General features: G+C 39.5%; 1 protein-coding gene and 1 long non-coding RNA gene across 2 annotated transcripts in view; both read left to right on the top strand.

The window, feature by feature from the left end:
• The window catches only part of LOC122658494 (nicalin-1), a 48,649-nt gene that overhangs the window by 10,756 nt on the left and 11,287 nt on the right, over positions 1 to 26,606 (top strand). The window contains exons 2-10 of the mRNA XM_043853483.1: positions 3,755 to 4,054; positions 8,116 to 8,285; positions 8,956 to 9,059; positions 17,556 to 17,622; positions 22,704 to 22,796; positions 22,877 to 23,041; positions 23,217 to 23,357; positions 23,498 to 23,575; positions 26,479 to 26,591. Coding sequence (XP_043709418.1) covers positions 3,775 to 4,054; positions 8,116 to 8,285; positions 8,956 to 9,059; positions 17,556 to 17,622; positions 22,704 to 22,796; positions 22,877 to 23,041; positions 23,217 to 23,357; positions 23,498 to 23,575; positions 26,479 to 26,591 — 1,211 coding nt within the window. The 5' untranslated portion in view covers positions 3,755 to 3,774. The remainder of the gene's footprint in view (positions 1 to 3,754; positions 4,055 to 8,115; positions 8,286 to 8,955; positions 9,060 to 17,555; positions 17,623 to 22,703; positions 22,797 to 22,876; positions 23,042 to 23,216; positions 23,358 to 23,497; positions 23,576 to 26,478; positions 26,592 to 26,606) is intronic.
• On the top strand, positions 19,982 to 20,834 carry LOC122658515. The gene is made up of 2 exons (XR_006332455.1): positions 19,982 to 20,049; positions 20,475 to 20,834. It is a non-coding gene; the product is annotated as an uncharacterized LOC122658515 (long non-coding RNA).

Raw genomic sequence — 26,606 nt, 5'->3', positions numbered from 1 at the left:
AAATTTTATAGTCTAATTGAATTGAAGACCCTCTTACATATGCCAATGCATCCATGAGAAGTTTCTGGCTACACACGTCTTGCTAGTGAATTAAAATCCTCTGCAATACGCCAGTACCAGTGGGGCGGCACATGGTAGGTCAAATGCAGCTGAAATTTTGTCGACAAGAATATACCAAGGTCCCTTGGTCACTTGTCAAGTTTTAACTCAAAATGGAGTCTGGGATTGAGAATGAATTTGGCACAGGATATGAGAGTGAATACTGAGTTATTATCCGATGACTAAATTAAGATCTACAAAAATATGTTCACAGTAGCTAGGTAATTTTTGAATTACAATAGTTCCTACTCCATTTGTGGTGCAATCGGTACAAGTTGGGCGCTGCCTCTACAACGTTAAAATGTCACAATTGTTTCCGATTCCATTGTGGTCCAATGACTCTATGCTTCCATTAGCAACATCCATGGAGATGAGAAACAGAAAAACCGAGCCATGTACTCTAGGGTTTGAATTAACACACAAACGAGAGAGGGGCTGATTGGTAACGATTTTGCTCTCAATTTCGAGCAACAACGGTGTCCAGGTGCTCAATCTGAACAGCACGGAAGAGACCATGTTCGTAACTGGCTCTGCAACTTAGTCCCTGACCCATCTCCATTCCCCGCCCTCTCTCTCTCTCTCTCTCTCTCAAGTTGTTTTACATCCAACAGCGGGACCAGAGGATAAATCGCTGACGCCGTTGAGCTCCAACCCTCCAATGAGTTGAACGATCGGAGAAAATGAAGGGGGGCACCGCTGAGCTCCAACTAGGGTTGAGGGAGTGTTGATCGGGAAAGGGAAAGGGAGAAAGGGCGATTTGGGTATTTTGCTTTTGCAACTTCTATCATTTTTTGTTTTTTAACTTAAGGGCATTTTGGTAACTAAGCCTTATAAAAGGTATAATTGTTTCATTACCTTCTTCACGTTAGCATTTAACGCCTAAAATTAACGGCATGGACTTAAATGGCTTTAGGTTAAAAAATAGGGTTAAATTAAGCCCTCCTCATGCATGCTTAAGCTCTCATCTAATTTCCCATATCACCATCATTACTGCACTCTTGTTACGTTAGTTGCACATCTTTTCTTTACCATCTCATTTATCCATGCATGATATTACTTATGTTCTATGCGTTTTCGCTGTTCCTTTATCAATTTTTTTCTTTACTTTCATGCATACAAACCATTTTCTTGCAGCTGAACCTCTGGGTATTTCTTTCTTATACTCTCCTATGCCGTTATCTTCTTTATCCTTTCTATACTTTATTTCATTACCCGAAGCATGTTATACCCAAGCCTAGGCAAGTAATAGAAAGACCGGCTTGACTGGGCGAACTGAGGTGCCTAATATCTTCCCCGGATAGTAACTTGACCCGTACATAGACCAATGGACCGATTAGTCCCCAAAGGGCATTACAAGAGTCAACTCTACATTATGGGTCCTGGACCCTTACTATAGGTGGTGATTCCAACATAGCTTTCCATCTCTCTCTCTTTTCTCCAAAGTGGGAATGAGGTGGATGACATGTGGCGATCATTCGACCGCCATGTCATTGTCCTCATAGGAGGACAAGGCACGTCTCATGTCGCCTTCACTACTTCCTTCATATGATCATATTGTGACTACATTGTTGTTCACTAAGGATACTCTCAAACTTGAGAGGTTATTGTTGCTTTGCTGATATATGATCATGAGGGAAAAATAACAGTGAGGAGGCATCAGAGGAGGTTAATGCCTTGGTACGCAAGCACTCAATCGGGTCCACCTATGTGCTTGGGCAGTGCTCTCCGACCTTTAGACATATTTTGAAGACACATGGTGATGCCTCAAGATGCATACGATATCTCCTCAAAAAGGGATCTAACACTTTACTATGGTATGATCCCTGGTTACCTGGTGGTCCGATCTATAAGAATGGTCTGCTAGTGGTGGAGGTTGTTGGACGACACACATTTGATCACGTCAATGTCCTGCGTATTGGGGAGGATGAATGGGATACAAATGTTGATGACCCAACGATTCTTGCTCGTTGGGATGAGATCTCTAGCACCAGGACATAAAAGACTTTCTGAAGACTTAGTGGTCTGAATCCCCAACACTAATGGCATTTTCACTCTCAAATCGGCATGGGAATCAATATGGGAGCATGGTGTGAAAGTTGACTGACATAATCTGGTTTGGTTTCCCTCTACCCAACCCAGATTTTCGTTTATAGCGTGGCTGGCTTTTCATGAAAGGCTATTTGCGAGAAGTAAAATAGCATTGTGGGGCATTACCAACAACACCACCTGCGACTTATACAAGTGCTTCCCAGAGACCATGGACCACCTGTTCTTCCAGTGCGCATACACTGCGGCTATTTGGATGGGAATTCTTGAGCTTAGTGGGTTCACCAGGTGTGCTACTCTATCTTGAAAAGAAGAAATTGAATGGATGTCGCAACACTATAGAGGGGACACTATGAGTCACATTCAGAAATTCAGCATGGTATCTACAATCTATTGGATCTGGGCTAAGCGAAACAACAGTGCCTTTAGGCAGCAGGAATGCTGTTCGAGAGGTGTCTTTCATCACATTGCATGTGCGTAAGACTCGAAGCGGATTTATGGGACTGGAGGTTCGAGTTTCGGATTCTAGTGGTAACTTGGATTTCTTCCAACGATGGAAGTGTAAGGTCTCCTTCCATCCTGCTATAGCTCCACACGCTTGGCTACGACCCCCACCAAGCTGGGTGGCGATCAATTGCGATGGATCAATTAGGGGGGAACATGGGGGGGGGGCTATGCACAATCGCCCGTGATGCTGTAGGGACTACAGTATTCGCAATAGCGGGCACTACTAGTGATGACATTATTTTGCGTATGGAGCTCCTTGTGATCAAACAGGGTCTATTGAAGGCTAGCTCGCTAAGACACACCCACATTCAAGTTCGATCAAACTCGGTGTTTGCAATTCAGGTGATAACGGGGCAATTCAATGTTCCATGGAATGCTTTGGGCATTGTGAGAAACATTTATGAGCTATGTAGTAGCTTTTGTTGATGCATCTTCACTCATCATGTGTGAGAGATCAACTGATGTGCTGACTTCCTTGCGCGGTTCCTACTGTCACACTAGAAAGTTCACTTGTGTATAAACAGTCTCCTAGAGGGCCGAGGCTCTTAGCGATTTGATACTGGACAATGCCAATAGGAAGCAATTTATTAGGATATAAATATCCCATTCTTTTCATGCACGACTGTGCATGAAAACATTGTGCCTTTCCTATATTAATATGGGTCAAATGTTTTCTGCGCCAAGGGCGCAACCTGCGCCCAAACACACATGGGGGTAGGCAAAATGACCACCCTACCCCTAAATGGCAGGCCCATGTGTCTGGGTGCAGGCTGAGCTGCGGCACAGGGAACATCAGGTCACCAAAAAAAAAAAAAAAAAAAAACACAACAACAACAACAACAACAACAATACTCGTGCCCGAATGACTTCCCACAATGTTGGCGAAGGAAATACCCCGCTTCTCCGGCCTCCCCCCCACCCTTTTCCTAGTGCATGGTTCAGGCCGGGACCTGAGTACGCAACTTTCAACTCTCCTTCGGCAGTCCCCCAATTAATTTAATATTTCAGATCGGGGCCTGATAGAAGGCCACAAAGACACAAACCCTACGAGTAGTTCGTTCTCTCTCCCTCTCTGTCTCTCCCAGTCTCCCCCCATTTCGAGCTCTTCTACTTTTCTCTTCAATGACGGGGAGAAAAGGGCGCCAAGGTGAGATGCTGGAATCAGTATACTCAGTCCTGGCGTTGGTTTTTATACTGGTTGCCTGTGTGGAGCTCTGCGATGCTGCGACCGTTGTTGATGTCTACAGGCTTATTCAGTACGATCTCGCTGGTGTTCCTTTCGGATCTCGCCTTGCCGGCCTTAATCATCACGCTGGTTCGTCGCCGTTTGCTCCTGGAGCGGATCTTTCGCGTACAGTCGTTATAATCCCTGTTCGAGAAATCAATATCACTCTTCTCCGAGGTAGGCATCTGTTAAGTATGCAAGTATCAGTCTAATCTTAAATTCCACTATTAAACTCTTATCTCCAATAACTATTAGAATTCCATCGAGCTTCATTGAATTTTAACAAAGATATAGCGTTTGTTATAAGCATCTATCATTTCACCTTTCAAGTCACTTGTCTGTCATGCACACGCACTCTCCTCGCTCGTCACCCTCCCTCCCCTAATATTTATCCTTAGTTAACATCAATTACTTCCGAGTGAAGTCCGGATGCCTTTCTTTAAGACGAAGTTGAACTTGTATGTTTATTTATTTACCGCTGCTTTCCTTGCTTCACGCCCAAGTATTATTGGATATTGGCATATCACCGCAAATTGGGAAAGCCTTTTTTTTTTTTTTGGGGGGGGGGGTTTGTGGTTAGAGAATAAAAAGAGGAAGCATTTAGGTGTAATAAGTCAAAATATCCATGGAGTTTAATGGTATGCATACTGCTAGTTAGAGAGAGAGAGAGAGAGAGAGTTTGGTGATTCAGATTAAGATTTTCCTTTTATCAGTGAGAATTTTTTTTTGGAAAGGGAAAGAATTAATTATATAAAGAGGAATGTACTACCTTTGGTAAAATTGACCTGCAGCATCTTTAGAGATGAGATGCTGCAGGGAGAGGGGTAAGGAACCTAAACAAAAGTCAATCTCATTATGAGACTGTACAAAATTAGCAAGCCAATCTGCACAATAATATCCTTTCCTGTAGCAAAAAGTAAAGGAAGTAGATCTGAGGTTGTTAGCAATATATTTGATTTGATGAATGGTATCCCACACTTGCCAGTGGGTAGAGGTGATACCAGTGATACCATCTCGAGTCTGATTAAATGATCAAATTGAGGAAGCCCAAGTCTCTGGCTGTATGGAGACCGCAAAGGATTACTTCGAGCTCTGCCTGGTAGATGTTGACAGAAGGAATTGCTCCAGCTTTAGCAAAATGATACCCATCATGAAGTCTGCCCATAGATCCGTAACCTCCTAGTTCATTCCTGAAGGACCCATCACAGTTGATCGCTACCAGCCCGTTTGGAGGGGAAATCCACTTGTGGAGGGTGTGCTCTTGGAAGTGAGAGATTTGAATTCCCCATTAGTTGAAGAAGAGCCGGTTAAGGCATTGTCAACAACCTTCCCCTTATAATGATTAAACCGAAGCATTGTGTCATGCACTATGCTAGAAATAATCCTATGTTGCTGCTCGCAATCCCTAGAATGGAGCATTGCATTGCGCTCCACCCAGATTCTATAGATTGTGACACACATGTTGAACTTCTTCACAAGCTGGGCTGGCTGGTTACCGTTGAAGCGGTGCAAAAGCCAAATCACTTCATTGTGCCAGTCGTTTTCCGGGAGCCTGGTGTAGCCATTGATTTTGAGCATCTCTCGCCAAATAGCCGATCCAAAGGGGCAGGAGCAAATGAAGTGGTCAAAGGATTCCAGAGAGACGTGGCAAAATGTGCATAGTTGGTCTGGAGAGACGCCTCAAGCAAAAAGCTTGACCTTTGTGGTAAGAGCTCCCCGCATTGCAAGCCAGGCAATGAAACTGAGCGTGGCATGCGGTTTTTGAACCAAACCAGCCCGTGCCACCAGACATGGTTTGATCTCTGGCGAATAGATTCCCAACCTGAGGCTCTAGTGTACTGCCCTTTGGGATTTTTGGTCCAAATCAGGGTATTGTTGGCTAACCCCGGATGAATCTTGAGGGTAGAGATCTCATCCCAGTATTAACAATCAAAAGATCAAGGGGGGGGGGGGGGTCGATCCAGGAAGTACCTGCGATCCAGGCTGACAATTTATCAACTTTGCATCTTCCGAGAGCAGAGGAGATCAGCACTCCAGGTTGCCAGATAGGGTGGTGGCCAATCCATGGAACAAACCAGGTGGAGGTCTGCTGGCCATTATGAATCAAATATGAGGTATTACAAATGGCAAATGACCGAGTTTGTAAAATGGCTTTCAAGGTTGGGGCAGCAAAAGCAGGGGATGGGATGGACCATAAGGAATCTTGAGTCAGCCACTTACTTTTCACCCAGGTGACCCAGAGGATTGGCTTCTCTGTGATTAACGCCCAAAGATGTTTCGTAAGAGCGCAGAATTAGTGTCAGCAATGCGTTGGAGGCCCAGACCACCTTCATCATTAGGCACACAGACATCTTTCCAAGCAACTTTATAGACACCTTCGGTGAGAGAAAATATCTCTCTCCACCGCTGGAAACTAGAAAGATGCAGATATCTCTCTTCACCCCTGGAAACAAACACCCAAAAAAGAGTTCAGCTATAAACTTGCCTAGAAACTTACTGGAAAGATACAAAGATCTCCCTCCACCCGAGGAAACAAGCACCCAAAAAAGCGATTGGCTATAAATTTTCCTAGAAACCTACCTTGGTAGTGTTGACTTAAAATGCAAGTGATTAAGTACCATTTTTATTGGATTTTCAAGCTATCATGTCAATGCACAGTCTATGTAGGAGGGCATGATGTACCTATCCATTGACAAGGAAGGAATCACCATGCACTCATCAAATTTTTTTTTTTTAGGGATTCATGCCAAAAAAATAAAAAGTGATAAGAAGGAATCATCTTGCCAGATAAGAATGATCTCTCATAAACTTCATCTTAATACAATCTTTGTTGTTTTTGGATTCCCTTTTTAACTGTTTAATTGGATACCATTTGCAACTGGGGTGATTCATAAATATAAACAAAATGTTTCAGGTAGTGTATGATATCTTTTTTTCGTTATTTTACAGTATTATATTAAATTGAAAAAGCAAATTGAATAAATGATATCAATTGATTCAGAGAGAGAGAGAGAGAGCTGTTTTGTAAAGCATTTCTGTAATGTAATTTACCTGTACCGTACCCCTTTTTTGGGAAGAATCTTTGGCTGATCTTTTTTCTTTTTTGGTACTAATGTTTAACTGATCTTAGTATCTACTTATTTGGAAAGTATCATTGTTCTTGCTAAAATCCTATAGTTTTCCTTGAATTTCCTCTTCTAGCAAGTCCAGAGAAGCTCAGCATATAGTAATCCTTGAAAACTGTTGCCAGCCTTGTTTGTCCTATGTCCTTCTTTCACCATGTGTGTGCATTCATGCTGAGCAAGCTGGGATTAAATGTGCCAGTGCAACAACAAAATTTCAGGTTTAGCATATGATTACCTGTGCTCTAGTGCTCTAGTGCTCTATGATGGCATCGACCACATGCCATCTGCCATGTTATTTTCACTGTTCTTGTCTGTTGATTTCAATGCCTCTGTAGTGCTACTTTGGCTAAGTAATTAATGATCCTCCTTCAGTGAAAAATAAAAATGGCATAATATAAAAAAAGGAGAAAGTTTTTCGCCACCCAAGGTGAAGGGAGAAACTCTTCATTCAAGGTGATTTGACGCTACGATTGGACTCCTGGAATAGTGAATGTCATCATTAACTCCTGCCCCCTATTTACGAAAGTCCGAAATACTCTTTCTAAGTCTAATTGGAGGGTCAGATCCCGTGGATTAAGAGATTCTCTCTTCACTGTCGGGGAAGTGAAACTCGGTCTTAAAAAAATATATACCCCTGTAAACGTAAATCGCTGGATTTGTCATGCAGTAACCGTAATTTTTTAGTGTTAACTTCAAAACATTAATGATACTTCATTCAGCTAAAAAAATTAATGTTTCAAGATGTTCAATGTTTATAATACACGTACTCTTGACACTCCGAAAATTTAACTTTCTCTAAATAACCAGATAAAAAGAAACAGGGAAAAATATCTCAAATCTGAGGTGCTCTCTCTTCCCAGAAAATTCCCTGGAATTCAACTAAAAATAGAGCCTTGTGGTCACTCGTATCAGTAATTCCTCTAGTTGGCAGCTGATATGGCTTATCTAGGTACAGTGGTCAGAGCATGCCTGCATCTGGTTATGGGTTCGTTCGTACAGGTCATGCCACATTTATCTACCTGTTACTGGTTGATCAGTTATCTTGTTTTCTTTTTTATTGTCATTCTTATACTACCTCCTGATTCTTCTTATTTTATGGTAAAATTTTGGCAGACTATATTAGACAAGGACAGGCATTGGGTGGGTTACTGCTCTTTCTTCCTCAGAAGTTTATTCCTGGTATTAGAGAATACACAGTTGAAGGTGACCAAAGTCAAGGAAAAGAGCTGATGCGAAACATATTGTTTGAGCTGGAACAATTACTTATACATGCCAACATCCCTGTGAGTGAAACAGATTATTTCTACCATTCATCACATGTTCACCCTGTGACAGCTTATCTTCGCAAGCAAACTATTACATATTGAGTATTATTTTTTTTGAACTTCTTACTTTTCCATCTAAATTTTGCTTTTATTCTCTTACAGTCTTATCTGTATTCCGTTTTTAATTGCTATTGTTTTAGTGACTGGTAACCTCGACATTTACTTGCCCTTAATGCTTATTTGTAGATGTATGTTTATGGGAATGGTAGAATTGTTGATTAATCTAGTACTCAGTAAAACTTATAGCAATATTGTTTCTATCAGCATTGCCATTTATCTGTTACTGTTAGGCCTCTTGGTATTAATGGCTGGTAATCATGACTGATTGTCCTGTAATCCAGGAAAAGGGAAGTAGGGAACACAGGAAAAATGTTGGTTTAGATGTTCAGTTTCAACTGTATCTGATACTGTTTTTCTTCTTTCAAGAGGAAGAAACCTTTTTTTCTTTTGGGGGGGGGGGGGGGGGAGGGGGACAGAGGTTATAGTCTTATAGATGGTATCTTCTTGGTTTTTACTTATGATAATGATACATAACTTGGTGAATTTTTTTCTCTTCTATTGCTCTTCTATCTTTCCTTTGTTTGCTCCCTTCTTTAGTTGTTCTCTGATTATGGCCTACGGTTTACAGTACCCTGTCTATTTTGCTTTTGAGGATGACAAGATTAACGCTGTCTTAGCTGATGTCAAGAGGAATGATGCTATTGGCCAGCCTGCTTCTGCGACAACTGGCGGGTTAGTTCATAATTCAGATTTTATCAATGAGACCTTGGAACTTCTGTAGAGCAACTAGAATGCTATAACCCTCTGATTTGCAGTATATTGTGTCTTGTGTCTGCATGTTTGTAATGTCAGATCCCCCTTGATAACATCTACAATTATTTGGACTTTCATCAGCACCTCTTGCATGCAATCTGCTAATGTCTTTTTTTTCCTTCTATTGCACATTTTAATGTGGTCCAACTTTGATGTTTCTTATGCCTTAAGTAACCAAGTTGTTGTAGATTTATTCTTTTGACTTGCATTAGTGGACAAATTGTGTATAACACAAAGTCGCAAGAGCTCATTATGTACTTTAATGATCTAAGTAAAGAGTTAAAAAACCGGGGTGCAGTTTAGATTTTCTTCTTTTCCAAGGATGCAAAACATTAAACTGGGGAAGAAAAAATTGCATAATTCAACATTCAACAATATTTTAAAGAAATTTCTCTGGAATGTTCAATTATCAAAAAATTTGTAGTTCTTTCCTTGCTAGAGTTCCAAATATCAATCAGTATTTTGTGGAAGTTTTACTGATGTGAAAGGAAATTTTCTTTGACCTACACTTTTAAAAAAATAAAATTCTATTATGTGTTTTTATTTTATTTATTTAGAGAAAAATAGCAATTCCAATTCTTAATTGGTAAACGGTTTTTTATATTTGAAAATACTAATAAAGAAACCAGAAATTAACTTAACATTATTCCCGAGTTACATATTAAATAACATATTTCTAAAGTGTTGAGAGGAGAAATATGATATAATGATTATAATCAGCACTCAACTACCATATGTGACTTTTGAAAGAATAAGCTCTTTGAGTAGGATGGGTGACCCAGTCCAACAAATATGGATCACATCAAGGTCTGGGACTTTCCATACAAGGTGCGAATGTGGTCAAATAAGGCTTAGAGAACTATTAGGTAAAGACTTATTATGCAGGGTGAGACGATAGCTAGACAAGGTCAAAACACCCCATAGAGTATAGAGTTGAGACTTGGCAAACAAGGCAAGAGTGAAACCAGACAACTGGACAAAGTTGAGACGCCCTATTAGGGTGAGACTTGTGAGACAAGGTGAGAGTACAGCCAGATAAGGCCTAGGTGCTTTGTTGTGGGATGCTTTTCGAGGTTGAGGTACCCTTCAAGGGTGAGATTTTCGCCTCTAACGGTGGCCGGGTACCATAAAAACCGGACCACATCGGGTGCAGTCTTTTGGATACTTCTTTCCACGGTTCGATTCCCCATATTTGGATCCAGCGCGAAATCTGTACCCACAGATTCTCTGGCACACCCGATGAAGGTATCAAAATAAGTTTATAATACGTAAATATGGTTTTGCCAATGGGTGTTGAACCTCATAATGGTGACAGTACCTCGCAAGGTTGTGGTTTGGAAGAATATTCTTAAATTTTATGGTGACTCTGTGACAACCGCCAACTTTTTATTGTGGCTAGAATCCAGTTTTGGTAAGATGAATGGCTTGGTGGACAGAAAGTTATGTGATGTATGCCCCCGGTTATGTTCTCTAACATCTTTTAAAGTTTTAAGGTGAATCAGATTTTGGAAGTTAGTGAAGATCTATTATTGGGACATTATTAAAAAAAAAGAAGAAAAAAATCTCATGGATTTCAGACTGATCTAGTGCTTACCTCCTTTGGATGCCAGAGATTTATTGATCTCATTGTACCGGAAAAGAAGTGACAGTGTTGTGGGCTTGAGTTCTCCATAAATCTTACTACAGTTATTTTGGTGACGAAGAATCAGAAATTGATGACTAGGCATGCATCTGGAAAGTACAATTCCCCTCAGAGTTCATTCGTTCATTTGGTTTAACCCTTTAACAAGTCAAGAGGTTTAGTTTGACGAGCAGGTGCTTTCTTTGTTTTAAGGTTGAGGAAGCATACCAACATGATGTAGATCACAAGTCCACATGTACCCGCAGGAACAAGTCCCAAAACCAGCCCAGCAAGGTTGTGGGATTCGATTGCTGTGAGAGGCAGCCTGGTCTGATGATGTAGCAAGTTTTTGTTGGTTCGATGGAGCATCACCTAAGGCAGCCCCAGCCTAGAGAGAAGAGACCAAGACAGAAATAAATAAAAAAAAGAAGTTACTGTTCACATGAACAGTGATTTCGGGGCACATATGGACAGCTTTGTTCCTATTTTATGTTAGTTTACCTTCTTTCTATTTTCCAGTTTGGTTGTAATAGGAAATTACAAAGGAGGTATGGGGACACCCCAGTAAGGAGGAGTGATCTGATGCCGATTGAAGGAGCTAAAAGAGCTAGGGGCAGGCCTAAAATGACCACAGGTGAGGTTGTAAAGAATGACATGCTTAGTTTGGGTCTTGTGCCAAGTATGACCTCAGATAGAGCCTATTGGAGGGCAAGGATCCACATTATTGACACTATGTAACTGAGATTTTCCTGATTTCGTGGGCTATCCTCTCTCCTCTTACTTTCATTTTTCATTTTCCATCACTCACTTTTCTTATCCCTCCCCCCCCCCCTTTTTTTTTGGTGTGAAAGGATCCGTGTATCCGACCCCATTTAGTTGGGATAAGGCTGAGTTGTTGTTGTTGTAATAGGAGATTAGATAGTATTTAAATTCAGTTTTAGCAAGTTGGTACTAGTTTCTAATTTCAGATTTAGAAAGTAGGCTTAGCTTTTATTTAGAATTCTCTATTTCAGTCCTTTGTTTCCTTTTAGTTAGATTTAGTTTCTATTTTTGTGACTTTCTATTTTGTGAAGCTTAGGCCAAGCTATAATTAGGCATAATCAGTTGTACTTGAATTCAGACTGAATTAATGGAATTTCTATTGCTTGCTTGCAAGTGGTTGGTCTGAGAAGACTTGTGTTCAACAGTTGAGATAGCTGTGGGTGAGAGACCCAAGGCTGATATAGCCTACTGGCCCTACCCCCTCCTATCCCTGTCCAAAGCTTCAGTTATTCTATTTGATCATCCTTATTGTGTTGATTCTGGCTGCAATCAATCTCCCGCTGGTTTACCTGGTTCGAGTTCAGGTTTGCATTACAACATGAGCTCCACAATTATGAAATGGCTATTTATTTATGGACATTGTTTGGGTCTGATTGAAGAGTGTTGGAGGTAAACATTTTTAAACGGCAAGGCTGTGTTTGGATGTTGATCATCTTTTGGCTAAATGAGCAAGTATTTCAAAAGAGTTCGAAGGATTTAGTAGCTAGGAGCTTGGGTGGACTATTTTGGAGTGAGCGCAGCCTTGCATTTGAGATATGCTTTCTCGATCCTGTATTTCTGTATGTAGAATGTACTGTACATTTGTGATTTGTAAAGATTTATGTATTTTTAGGGCAAATAAAGCTTTATTTTTTCTCGCTGCAGGAATGGAATTTTATTTTGTTGCCAATAAAAAAATAAATAGAAGGCAAGACACCTGCTTTACAAAGGAGGAAGCCTTGGTCTGCTGTAGTTCTGGGCAACCTCGGAGACATATGCTGGTTAAGGTGGAAACAGTTGAGAAGTGGGAGTGAGGCACCCCGCTAAATATACAAAGAATGCAACTAATTTTGGAGCAAGTCTTCTGCATAGTAAGATGAGAATTACCAGACAAAGAGGGGTACACCATAGGAGGTCCATTATTTCTGCCCATAGTTGTCAAGGTGCCTAGGCTACCCAAGGCATTGGAGGGTCGTCTAAGCTCTTAAGCAACAAGAGGCCCACCTAGGCACCGTAGTAGTTTTTTTTATGCGTCCATTATATCTAGTAAAGCAATAATATCATCATAGTAACAATTCTCGCCGGAGATATTTCGGAAATCTCGACTCTACAGAGATGAAATTCTACTTCGAAATGAAAAAATACAAAATTTCGGAAATTTTAGTCATTTCGCTCATTTCGGTCTATAATATGCACCGTTCTGTCGAAATTTCGGTCATTTCGTTACGGTATTTCTCTCATTGCGACATTTTGCATCCCGAGATGGCCAAGCAAAACTCATAAAAAAAATACAGTGTTTTGGCGAAATTTTTACCGAAATTTCGGTATATCGAAAATTTCGATCTGTGGCTGAAATGGACCTTCGAGAAAAGATTTAGTACTATGAATACTACAGATTGAATATATGCACTAATTTACCATTGTATTTAGCAACATCATTACAACATTACACCAACAACTACTCAGCTCAATTAAATGGGGTCGGCTACTTGGATCCTTGCCCTCCAATCAACTCTATTTGAGGTCATACTTGATACAAGGCCTAAGCTATGCTTGTCTTTCCTCACCACTTCTCATAAGGTCATTGTAGGTCTGCCCCTGGCTCTTTTAGTTCCTTCAATATGAATCAAATCACTCCTCCGTACTGGAGCATCCAAAGGCCTCCATTGAACATGGCGATGCCACCTCAAACGACTTTCTTGTAGCTTATCATATATCGGAGCTACTCCCAAATCAGCTCTAATATGAACATTGCTTACTTTATCCTTACTAGTTTTGCCACTCATCTATCTCAACATCCTCATCTGTACTACATTGAGTTTATCGATATGATGCTTCTTAACTGCCCAAGATTCTGCACCATACATCATAGCCGATCATATGACTGTTCTATAAAATTCTCCTTTAAGTTTTAAAGGAATAAGCCAATCGCACAATACTTCGGATGCCTCTCCACTTCATTCACACTTGATGGATATAATCCTTTATCAGAATCTTTTAACATCTACCACATTATTCTTTAAATTTTTGTCCACTACTATGCCCACACTCCACTTTAATTACTTTTATCCCTCGTATATTTAAAGTCGTCCAACTCCGTAGCTTTTTTTTATCCTTCAAGTCTAGTCTCTTGAATACAAACTATGACAATCCTTCTCATAACATTTATCAATTCTAGATTCTTACCTGTTAAAGATCTAATGTTCCAAGATGCTAGTCTAATCTTATGCTTTTGGACGAGCTTCTTTACTCGCACTCGTCCACAGTGTGAGAATCCTTGCCTACTTGTCACTGCATCTAGGTGCCGACGCGGCACGTCGCTTAGAGGGGATGCCCTAGCTAACCGTTGCTCACTTTTCACTATCCCAGGGTCATAGACTCATAGTGTAGCGCGTCACTTATTCTGTCGGGGAAAGCCATAACATAACGTTTATAATATAAGGTTGTAAAATCCAAAAAGGGTTTGGCTAGGGGTTTTTTCCGGTGCCAGCTGCCGACCTGAAGCCCCAATCCTCCTCCTTTATCTGGGCTTGGGACCAGCAGCAAACACTGGCGGAGTCACAGCATTACAGCAATAACATTATGTTAACAACAACATTATTTAGAGGGGGAAAAATGAGTTAACAAGAGATGGAGAACAAGAGAAGTAAACTAGTGAAGTTTGATTTCTTTCTTAATTTTTTTAATGTGCTAAATGATCCCATGCTTCTTACCTATACACAAATTTGTTCGCAAGCCAATAAATGTTAGAAACAGCTTTATTTAGATGGAAAAAAAAACTTAAGTAAAAAAAATCAACCGCCCAAGGGCCTAGGCGTCCCGAGGCGCCCTAGGTGATCCCTAGGCGATGCCCAGGCTCCCAAGGCGGCGACTGCCCAGCCTTTGGAAAAGCTGACGCCTTATCAACTTTTTTTCTGCCAGGGAGGTGCCTTTGGAAAGAGTGATGCCATTGCCTTATGGAGAGACAAGTTCCACAATTAAGACTATTGAAAGGGTGCTTAGGAAGAGGACTGAATGAAGAGGGTTGGGGGATACAAAAGGTAATGTTTGGAGAGCAACAGGTAAGCAACTAAAGTGTTACCTCAGCCACAATCATGTACATCCTGGGCAAAAGGAGGCACCATTGATTTTGGAATTAGCTAAGCACAATTGAGAAGGATATCCCATGGAACTCGCTTTCAATGCTATTCTTCACTCCTAAAATCCTGTTAAATTTTCTGAGATTTATCCTATTTCCAAGATGATATACTGCTAATCACCCCTTTTTGGTCTGCTTCTGCTTATCTCTGAAGTATTTGCTGAATGCCTGAATGCTGCTGAGCTGCTATCTTCATCAGCAGATTAATGGCTCCCTGGGTTGTTCTCCTACTCTGAACAGAAAGTTAAGTGAGTGGGAAATCCTGCGAACTTGCTTGAGTTCTTGTCCAATTTTCAGAGTAACCCCTCTACTCCTGATGTTTGGAAATGGAAAAATGCCAGAAAAGGCAGTTTCTGGACAAATCTGTTTTCCCTCTGTTACAGGCTTACAGCCCAGCGATGAAGACTCTGATTATCCTTGGTTCAGAATCTTCAAAAAGCTAAAGATTCCTAACAATGTGAGATTCCTCCTTTTAACAGTTGTAAAGACAAGATCCCCAAGATACTGAGGGTGGACCATCGCATCTCTAGGAGCTGAACTATCCCCAACCGTTGTCCTCTTTTTCAAAGATGAATGGGAATCTGTCCCTATGTCACTGCTGGCCTGCCCTTTCTCCTGGAAGTTCTAGGTTCTCATTCTGTAAGCTTTCAGACAGTATTCGACTTGCGTTATTGACATTCCAAGGCTTCTCTTAAGTTGGAAAGTGGGTTGTCTACTTTAAGCATCTGGATGCGATGCTTGTACCTGCTCTAACTTGCTGGACTATTTGGCCCTGGAGGAACTAGACAGTTTTTGAAGAGCTGAAGAAGAACGACAATCCAATTTAGTTACTTTATCCTCAAGTCTTCAATATCATAGATTCCACCTTGAAGGAGTGCAAGAGTTACAGGTGGAAAGGGTTTCAATTCTAACCTGTCACTGTTGCAGGAAAGTGAATTCTCTGAATGTAATGCTTCTATTTCTTTTCTTCTTTAAGCAGTGAGTGCATGTGCTTTTTTATCCTGCCAAACACAACTTCAAATTTTAGAAAGAACTATAATCCAAACTTTCTACTAGGGATTTGAAAAAAGGGTGAAAATTAAAGAAGGCAATGGTAAGCCTTGTACCGAAGTAGACCTTATACCAGGCTACTCTTGGATGAGCTCAGAAGTCTGACCAGTGCTTGATGCTCTTGATGTTAAGGACTGCTCTGGACCAGGCCTTTGTTTGAATGGATTCAAATTGCATCTGGTATCTGGGCTGTTCCTGGCCCAGCCTGGGGAACCTAACAATTCATCCTAGCCTGACCAACTCATCAAGCCACAAACCTCAAGATGCATCTTGAACTGTTTAATTTTTCAATTGAACAAACATAGAATGTGTTCATTGTATATATGATTTGTGTCTTGAAACCTGTGTTTTGTGTTGGATGACAGCAAGACATAATTGCTGGAAAATCATGGCTATAAGTTAGATAAGATGGAGGTAGTTCTTGGAGGGATTCTCGAAACCCTGTTCTTTTCTTAGGAGGAAATATTCTTTTTATTCCCCCCAAGTTTGTTAGGATAAAACAGATCTATCTTCCAGGAAGAATGGGTTGAGGCATCAAGCACTTGTCCATAGGTAGGAAGATGCCGGGAAATAAACCCCCACCCCACCAAAATAAAGGAGGAGTTTGTTATAATATATTCTTGTTCAATAAAAGAGAAGTTTGGAGGAGCACAGATTTTAGTGTTACATGGATGCATGGCGGCGTTTAAAGAAAGAACTTGGTAATCTACTTTGTGGACTGTAGTACATCAGTCGATCTGGTATTCTGGTTTAATCAATTAATTTTTTATTGATAAGTGAGTTAAAGATCAAGGATGAGATTTTTCTTTTTCTTCTTGTTCTGTTAATCTTTGGTGAGTTTATTAATAGCTAAAATCTTGCCTTGAAGAAATTCATTGGGGATTAAATTGCTAAAGATGACACTAGGAGGGATCCTGAATATATTTGAACTAACCTTTAAGTCAGTAGCAATCAGTTGTATATAGGCATCTCTTTGGAGTGGTTGCAGCCTTTCAGGCCTTTTTGTCTGTATTCTGTCTTTGCTTGGTCTGATATGTATTGTATTTTTCTGTACTAATGGGCTATCTCTCTTATAGAATATTTTGGTGATTAAAAATAAAAAGGTCTTAGTTCATGTACATGGGTTTGGAATCTTGGTCATTGTTTTGCTAATCATCTCTCTAAAGCATTTCAGATTTGTTACATGACCTCCCTTGATTTTGCCCTTTGAGGGAGGATGTTATTTGGGCCATCCATCAGATAAGAGAGCTTTTACTTGTATTTTCTTATTGTTTTGTACCTATGGCATGGTCTGCCTCCACTGTTGTTCGGAGTTTGATTTGTTTTGTCTAGCCATGCATGTTATTCATTATCATTCTGGTTGTTATTTGTATTTCAGTTTGATCATTGACGATCTATCTTACTTGGAGTATTGTGAGCACTGTGCTTATATATGGCAATCTGTTTTCTCATCCTTGTGTGGGGAAATAGCAACATCTATTGTCATCCTAGTTAATTCTTCTCTGAAAAAGCTGGCTCTGAAGATATGGTTGTGCTTGTGAACTACCATAATGTGCTCGTCTAATGCCTTCTTGTAATATTGCAGATACAAGCTTGTTGTCTCAACGCCAGAACCTAAGAAGCTAACATCTCCCACCATCACAAACATTCAGGTTCTCATTCATCACTTCCTTCCCTTAATAATTTGGGGAAAAGAAATTGAAACGATAAGTTTCTAGAAAGATGCAACACAGATTTTGGATTTCTGTTTCTCTGTTATTTTGCATTGCTACCGTAATGTCTGTTCATGACCAAAGGTTTCTCTAAAGCAGTATGTGTTCTTAGTCTTCAAACAGCTTTTCCAAGTGTATGCTGGATAATTGATTCTTTTTTTCCCCTTTATACATTTCTCTAGTAAAGAACGGATTTATAGTCTTACAGTCTGCAAATACAGAGATTACAGAGACTCTCTCTCTCTCTCTCTCTTTCTCATGCAAGATAAGGTCCTGCTCATTATTACCCAAAACACAATTGAATTCAAACCCAACACCAGAATCAATTTAAGAAATTCACCAACAGCCTGATTGATATTAAACACCAAAAACCAACTCAAAATCTCGACCACTATAAGTTATTTTAGATGAATCTAGTGTTTCTACTAAACCAACCTATATGGATTGTATTTATTTTTAAGGGAGAGGGATTGGCATGCAACCCACTTACTTTGGCATCATAATTTCTCGAGCGGGAGAAAGAAAGTCAATGGGTGTCGGTTTGTCAATAGGGGCCAGGGGGCACATCATTAATGTGGAGGGAGGAGGTAGAAACTGTGAGGGGGTGTATGTTGCATAATTTAGTTAAGCAAAATCTGAATTGATTGAGAATAACAAATAGCACCATTATGCATGTCAAAACTTATTTTCATATCCATTTTTGGTGTACGGTAAGGACAGAAAAGCATTCCGAGCTCCAATCTGTATCTCTTCACAAAGAGCCACAACAAAACTAACAAAGATTCAACAATAACAGCAACATAGCCTTATCCCAACTAAGTGGGGTGGGCTTCATGGATTCTTGATCTCTAATCAGCTCTATTCGAAGTTATACATGATACAAGGCCTAAGCTATGCATGTCTTTCCTCACCACTTCTTTTAAGGTCATTTTAGGTCTGCCCCTGGCTCTTTTAGTTCCTTCAATGTGAATCAAATCACTCCCCTGTACTGGAGCATCCAAAGGCCTCCGTCGAACATGATCATGTCACCTCAAACAACTTTCTCATAGCTTATCATGTATCGGAGCTACTCCCAAATCAACTCTAATATGGTCATTCCTTACTTTATCCTTCCTAGTTTTGCCACACATTCATATCAACATCCTCATCTTTGCTATACTTAGTTTATCTATTTGACGCTTCTTAATTGACCAACATTCTACACCACACATCATTGTCAGTCGTATAACAGTCCTATGAAATTTTCCTATAAGCTTTAAAGGAATACCCCGATCACACAACACTCTGGACGCACCTCTCCACTTCATCCATCCTATTTTTATTCTAGAGCAACATCATCCTCTATATCTTCTTTTTTATTTATGATGGAGCCTAGATACCTAAAATAATAACTTTGTGGAATCTCCTTTTATTGCTGATGAATAACAAGGACTAAATCTATACCGCCCTAACTGAAGAGGATTGATTAGTAGGAGTTTCTCTAGTCGGATTATTGAGGGAGACTCAACCAACGTTATCTGATGTATGGAAACAAGTAGAGAACCTTGGCTTATACATCAGATATCAGGCCTATTTGGATCTTTGTTTCTCAAATGCAGCTTCAGTTCCGATCGAGACCGAGAACTGCTAATAAGGTGGCAGATGACTTATCCAAACAAGAGTTTGTTCGGCCAAGACTCTGCTTTGGGGATGACATTCCTTAATGATGTTGGGCTTATAATGTTTTTCGTTTTAGGAGCATGCTCAGTCTGTGTTTTCTTTGAATAAGGTTTTATCATTATTGTTTCTGTATATTCATTGTATCACGATGTTGTACACTTCTCATTTCTGTGGTGCTGAAATTTTATGGGCAAGTAGACCCCAAGGTCCCATGCTCCCATCTCAAATTTCAGCCCAAATGGACTTTGCCAAGTGGCAAATAGCGTTTAAAAAATCAGGATTATGAGAGGCATGCATGGACATATATGAAGATGCATGCCAATACATGGGAGGGCATTTGATTGAAATTAGGCCCTGAAATTTGACACGTGGTTAATCAAGACCACCAAATCACCTTTCCACGAGGCACAAATAGGTGCTCTAAATGGGGGGAGGGAATTTCATGTACATTTTTTAGGTGGCTTTAATGAAATAGAACTTTTACCTTTTATGCCAATTATATATATATATATATATATATATATATATATATATATATATATATAGAGAGAGAGAGAGAGAGAGAGAGAGAGAGAGAGTAGTTTACCCAATTAAAACCTAGTTGCCCTAGGATAAAATGATGGTGCAATTTAAAAGAAGACAATTTGGTTTTATGCCAGGAATATCAACCACAAAAGCTATTTATTTGTTTAGGAGACTGATGAAAAGGTGGGAAGTTAAGAAGTATCATATGAATAAACTGATCGTAGCTTAGATGAGGATGTTGAGATGGATGTGCGGCAAAAGTAGGAAGGATAAAGTAAGGAATGACCATATTAGAGCTGGACTCGGTGTTTCTCCGATTTAGGATAAGCTTCAAGAGAGTTGTTTGAGGTGGCATGGCCATGTTCAACGGAGGCCTTCGAATGCCCCAGTACGGAGGAGGGATTTGATTTAGATTGAGGGAACCAAAAGAGCTAGGGGCAGGCCTAAAATTACCATAGGTGAGGTGGTGAGGAAAGACATGCTTAGCTTAAGCCTAGTATCATGTATGACTTTGAATAGAATTGTTTGGAGAGCAAAGATCCATGTGGTCGATCCCATTTAGTTGGGATAAGGTTATGTTGTTGTTGTTGTAGGAGACTAATGAAAAGATTTAGAGAATGTAGAAGGGATTTCCATATGGTCTTTATCGACTTAGAAAAAGCTTATGATAGAATCCCTAGAGAATTAATTTGGCAAGTGTTAGAGAAGAATGGAGTAAATATGTGGGCATGGTTAAAGATATTTGTAATGGTTTAGTGACTAGTGTAAGCACTATGGTGGAGCAGGGTAGTGAGTTCTCAATTACAATTGGATTACATCAGGGAGCAGCTCTAAACCTGTACCTTTTTGCACTAATCATAGATGAGCTGACTAGAGACATTTAAGATCAGATCCCTTGGTGTATACTTTTTGTTGATGATATTGTTTTGGTGGATGAAACAAAAGTAGGGATAAATGCAAAGTTAGAATCATGGATATCCACTTTGGAATCAAAAGGTTTTAAGATAAGTAAAAGAAAAATAGAATATATTGTGTGTAACTTTAGTAAAAATAAGACTGAAAGTGGGGTGGTGAAAATTGATAGGGAGAGAGCAAAGTGAAAATTTTAAGTACTTAGGTTCAATCGTAAATAAAGGAGGACAAATAGAGGATGGTGTTGTACAATGATTTTGGTAGTGTACATGAAGTGGAGGGGTGTGACCGGAATGTTGTGTGATAGACGTATTCCTTTAAACTCGAAGGAAAATTTTATTGGACAGTTATACGACCAACAATGATGTATGGAGCCGAATGTTGGGCAGTATAGAAACAACATTTAAATAAACCTAGTGTAACTGAAATGAGGATGTTGAGATGTATAACGTAGAAAGATAAATAAGGAATGAATAAATTAGAGCTTATTTAGGAGTAGCTCCGAGCCTCCGACACATGACAAGTTGCTAGAAAGTCATTTGAGGTGGCATGGACATGTGTGACGGAGACCTTTGAATACTCCATTCCGGAGGGATGAATTGATTCAGATTAAATGAGCTAAAAAAAGCCAGGGTAGGCCTAAAATGACTCTAGGAGAAGTGGTGAGGAAAGACATGCATAGCTTAGGACTAATGACAAGTTTGGATATGAATAAAGCTGATTGGAGAAAAAGGATCCATGTAGCCGACCCCATTAGTTGGCTAAGTTTGAGTTGAGTTGAGTTGAATACCCAATTAGAACTTACAATGGAATCTTGCATGGCATTGAGTAAGGAACCACTGTATATACCTGCTACATATAAAATTGTGAAATAGTTAGACAAAGACATTATTTCTGCTTGGAATGTGATCAAAAAGTTGAAAGTCAGATATCTCCTGGGCTTACTATTAGCAATGCTTCCTTCACCAATTGGGTGGTCAAGAAAATCCTGTGGCTTCCCTTCATTCGGTGGTCACTTATTGGGACCCTTTTTGCACCTTTTCCCTATGTTTTTCTGTACTTGATTTCTTAACTTACAATGAAATAAAACCAGATTAATTTACTTTCCCAAAGAGCTTCTCTTATGGTTTACACATATATGAAAAATTTAGAAACTACTTGTCCTAGCCCTCATAGTTGTCAAGGTGTTGCTTAGGCGCCAAGGCAGTTTTCTAGGTCCTAGGTGACTGGCCGCCTAGTTGTCTAGGTGCCCAGTTGCAGAAACCATATAAAAAGGGAGAGAAGGAATGGGGGAAGCAGGGAAATGGGGGAAAAGAGAAGAAATGGGCAAAGAATGGAAGAATAAGAAGAAGAAAAAAATACAGAGAAGAAGCAACTACTGACATTAAAGTTGCAGCGGCATCCACTGTCACCACAGTAGAAGAAAGAGATGAAGAAGATGGCAAAACTCGCAACAGCAGCTGCAGGAGATGTGTTGCCATTGCCGTTGCTGTCTCTGCTGGAAGAAGAAGCAAGAGGATACGTTGCTGAAAATGTAACTGTCGCCTCTTCCAGAAGAAGAAGAAGAAGATAGAGGAAGGAGAAAGAGGGAGGTATGTACCTGTAACTCTTGGAAACATCGTGGAACTACTTGACTCTACATCTTCGGCTAGTGAACAAGTAGGTCCTGGTCCCAAATTCATCCTGTTTATCGTAGATTTGACTGTATACACTGGCCCTGGGCTGGCCTTCTTGAACTAATGGACTGTCTGAGAAATCTAGATTTGGGCTGAACAAGACATTCCATGTGCACAGTTTAATCTTGGAAATACATGTAGAGATTCAGACTTATGTATGTTCCAATTTATAATACACTGCTTGATGTTGTTCGTATGTTGTGAGCACATTTGAAGTATTTTTCATTAAAGACTTATTTCTGGTGGCAGGGATGGTTACCAGGATTAAAATCTGATGGAGATACAAATCAACTCCCAACAATTGCTATTGTTGCATCATATGACACCTTTGGTGCTGCTCCGGTATAGAGACATGTTATTTGTTCAATTAAATTATAATCTTGCTAGGTTGTATGAAGTTCTGAGGGTATTTGTTTTTGTAGGGATTATCAGTGGGAACTGATAGTAATGGAAGTGGTGTTGCGGCACTTCTGGAAATTGCCCGGTTATTCTCTCGTCTTTATTCAAATCCGAAGACAAGAGGTTCGTACAACCTACTATTTGGGCTGACATCTGGTGGACCTTACAACTACAACGGAACCCTAAAGGTGGTTAGCTCCTCATGGGGTTTTTCATATTTTATTTATTCTTTGTTAAATAAAGTTTCCTATTTTTATTCATTTTCATTTGTGTTTCTCATCCTTTAAGCCTCATCTGTGTACTTAATTTGTCCTTCACTTCTTAATGTGTGGCTCACATATTTCCATTCTGGACATTGTATAGTGGCTTCGGAGCCTTGACCAGCGTTTGCGTGAGAGTATTGACTATGCTATTTGCTTGAATAGCATTGGTTCTTGGGACAATGAAATGTGGATTCATGTGTCTAAGCCTCCTGAAAATGCTTACATAAAGCAAATTTTTGAAGTAAGTTAAATATTTAATGAGGAAAAAGAAAATTTGTGTTGATGGTGGCAGATAAAATAAATCTATCTGTCTGCTTGATGGTTTTTCTTTACATTTCTTTTCTTTTTCTTCCTATTTTTTATTTTTCCAATTCTTGGCAGAGTTTCTCGAATGTGGCAGAGGAATTGGGAGTCAAAGTTGGTCTGAAGCACAAAAAAATAAATGTCTCAAACCCACGAGTAAGGAGATGTGCCTGAAATGTGCTTTTCATGTGTTCAGACAAATATATCGGTGTTTCTGTTACTAGACAGTTTCACCCCTGTTATTGGCCTTTAATATGCATAATGACATATTCTAAAAATTGATCAGGATTTTGTTTTAGAAAACTGAAAATGAATGACCTTAATGCATAGTGTCGGGAAGATAACCCTAATAATCCAGTTTACTTTAGTATTCGCCTGCTCTTTATTTCATTCTTTATTATAAAATTGTTCTTATAGAGGCATACCTGCAGAACCACTGTCAAGCTGATGTGATGAACAAGATTAGAAGAAAGATCTTGTATATGTTTGGTTTGACAGTTTTAGAGTCCCTATTCTCATCTTCTTTCTTGCTTGAAAGTTGTTTTTCTCCCCCCCCAATCTTTTTGAGCAATTGATTGCGATCCTGCAATCTCTTTTTTAATAATTTGATTACCTTATTATAGGAAAGAACATGGCTGAAGCCTCTTTTTCCTTCTTTTCTTTTATTTTCTTGCGTAGCTGATGTAAAGTGAAACAAGTTAGTGCTGTGAGTATTCATCATAAGGGGTGGGAGGAGATAATGCTGTGCGACTTAAAACCCCTGTGATTGCATGAAGTAGTATGCTTTCAAGAATCTATGACAGCACTAAACAGTTGGTTATTTAGCCACCCAAAAAGGGGAAAGGGGGGGGGGGGGAAGCAATTTTTTTAGCTTCAACGAGTCAACCTAAGCTGAGACATTAATCTGTAAAGAGGGGAAATGGGAAGTAGTATACATAACAGCCACATAAAAACAAGCTGAATTCAAAGTACAGAAAGCTTACTTATTGTGATGTAGTGCTTGTATCACACCCCAACACTCAGGTAGGACCCAATGCTACTGGTGTGACACCCTGATCAATAGCTATGGTGAAAAGCATAAATTTAATTAAACTATTAACAAACAACCCTTGATCAACAAAACCCATTTAAGGCTAGTTTAGATCATATAGTCATAGCCTCAACGCATACAAAATAACAATACCTTCAAAAATACACAAAATACTTGTCTTCCAAATCTAAAGAGTTGTAGATCAAATCAACACCACCAAAAGGGTGTCTCCACTCAAAGGCTTTAGCCAAAGTACTAACCATCAATCTGAAAAATTCAATGACAATGGGAGTGGGCAAAACTAGCTCAATAAGTAACTAACCACAATCCAAAAATAACATGTATGCTATTATAGTATAAAACCAAGTTTGGAAGATTTTAAGTCCAAGTCCAATGATTCAAATTCAATGGGTAATTCCAAAATTAGAAATTCAACAAGGAAATGATCTAAAACTTGTACATATATTTCCAAAGGTTCACACCCTCTGCAAATATTCAATGAGGTCCAAATATACCACCTGGCCAGAGGTCTAAACATACCCCCACCGACCTCAGATGGGGTTCAAATATACCCTCAATTGTAAAGCAATTGAGGTCCAGAAACACCCTCACTGATGACTCAGCTGAAGTCCGAATAAACCACCTGGCCAGAGGTCCAAAATTACCCACAACTGATAAATCGACTGAGGTCTAGACATATCCTCATTGAAATTCTCGTATTTCAAAAAAAAAAAGATCCATGATCCCAAACAAATGCAATATCTGAATTCAAAAATAGCATGTAGCTTCAATCTTCATTGTAAGCACTAGTCATTCTCTTGAACAGCATTCACACACACCGAATAAGGTTTGGCCAGAATACAAGTCCTTCAATATAAATCAGATTTAGGGAATCTTGGATTTGTTGGGAAGCTGGTTTGATGCTCTGCCTAATACAAAAACTCTCATGTAAAAGTAAAATCATTTGATCAGTAAAACTTTCTAGAGAATAAGAACTTTTCTCTAAATTGAGAACGGTTTAATTATTTATCGATAAGATCATATTTTCCAAGAACAGTGTAAATCAAATATGAAACTAGGTATGCCAGGACAATGATTAATATTATGTAAATTTTATAAATATAAGTTGGGTTGTATATGTTGCGTCCTTACATCTTGGGCCCATCAGAACAGCAGTAATCGCTCACAAGTCACAAGCATTCCTAAGTGGAACATCGATGCAGTCAGCCCCATGGGCTTCCTATTTGTGATGGACTTATATATGTACTGGACCTTATCATGGGCCTGGGTTTTGGTTCTTATTTCATTTTTGGTTAATTAGCTAAACTAGAGGGGGTTTAGGACGTCTATTGTTTATATAGACTAGGAGTGTCTAGTAGGGAGGATAGTTAGTTCTTCAGTTTGATTAGGAAAAGAGATCAAGTCTACAAATACGATTTCATTCATATTTCACAGAAAGAGAATATGGTTTAACAGATGCTATAAGGTTTGATCTTTTCCAAAACCTGCTCTAGAATTTAACTTAGTTCCCATTTTTTGATGCAATTGGGCTGTGAAGTTGGACCTGTGACTCCTACCTAGAGCCCTCTGAGCTTGAAACTTCTACAGTTGGAACCCCTACCCGAGACAACACAGTACTGTATTCATTAGAAGGTCAAGAGACCTGATATCTTTGCATTGTTTTATAACATTTTTTTTAAAAATTTTTGCTGATCCAAAAGAAAATAGGAAAATGGGTCATTCTTCACAAATAAGTGGTTAAGGCATGCATTCACTAAAACAGAGAAATTATGAAGGCAAATATTTCATTAGAAGGTCAAAATTCTTCCTTGGATGTCTACATCATATTATTTTTATCATTCAATGTATCTTTTACAAAATCATAAACTTGCGTTACTGGTAGTTTATTTCCTTGAATTAATGAATGTTAAAATTTTTGTCATGTTGTCCTGACATATTATATGCATTTAATGCTCTCTTCTGTTGTAAGGTTTTGTTGTCTATCCTAATGCTGTCGAGTCTGCTGTAGGTAGCTTGGGAGCATGAGCAATTTTCAAGGTTAAGAGTTACTGCTGTCACCCTCTCAGAGCTTTCTGTGGCACCCGAATTATTAGAAAGCACTGGGGGCCTATATGACAGCAGGTAATATTCTAACAA

Source organism: Telopea speciosissima, chromosome 1 (genome assembly GCF_018873765.1).
Source record: "Telopea speciosissima isolate NSW1024214 ecotype Mountain lineage chromosome 1, Tspe_v1, whole genome shotgun sequence".
Taxonomy (NCBI): domain Eukaryota; kingdom Viridiplantae; phylum Streptophyta; class Magnoliopsida; order Proteales; family Proteaceae; genus Telopea; species Telopea speciosissima.
The sequence above is the reverse complement of the archived record's forward strand: the minus strand, read 5'-3'. Positions and strand labels throughout refer to the sequence as shown.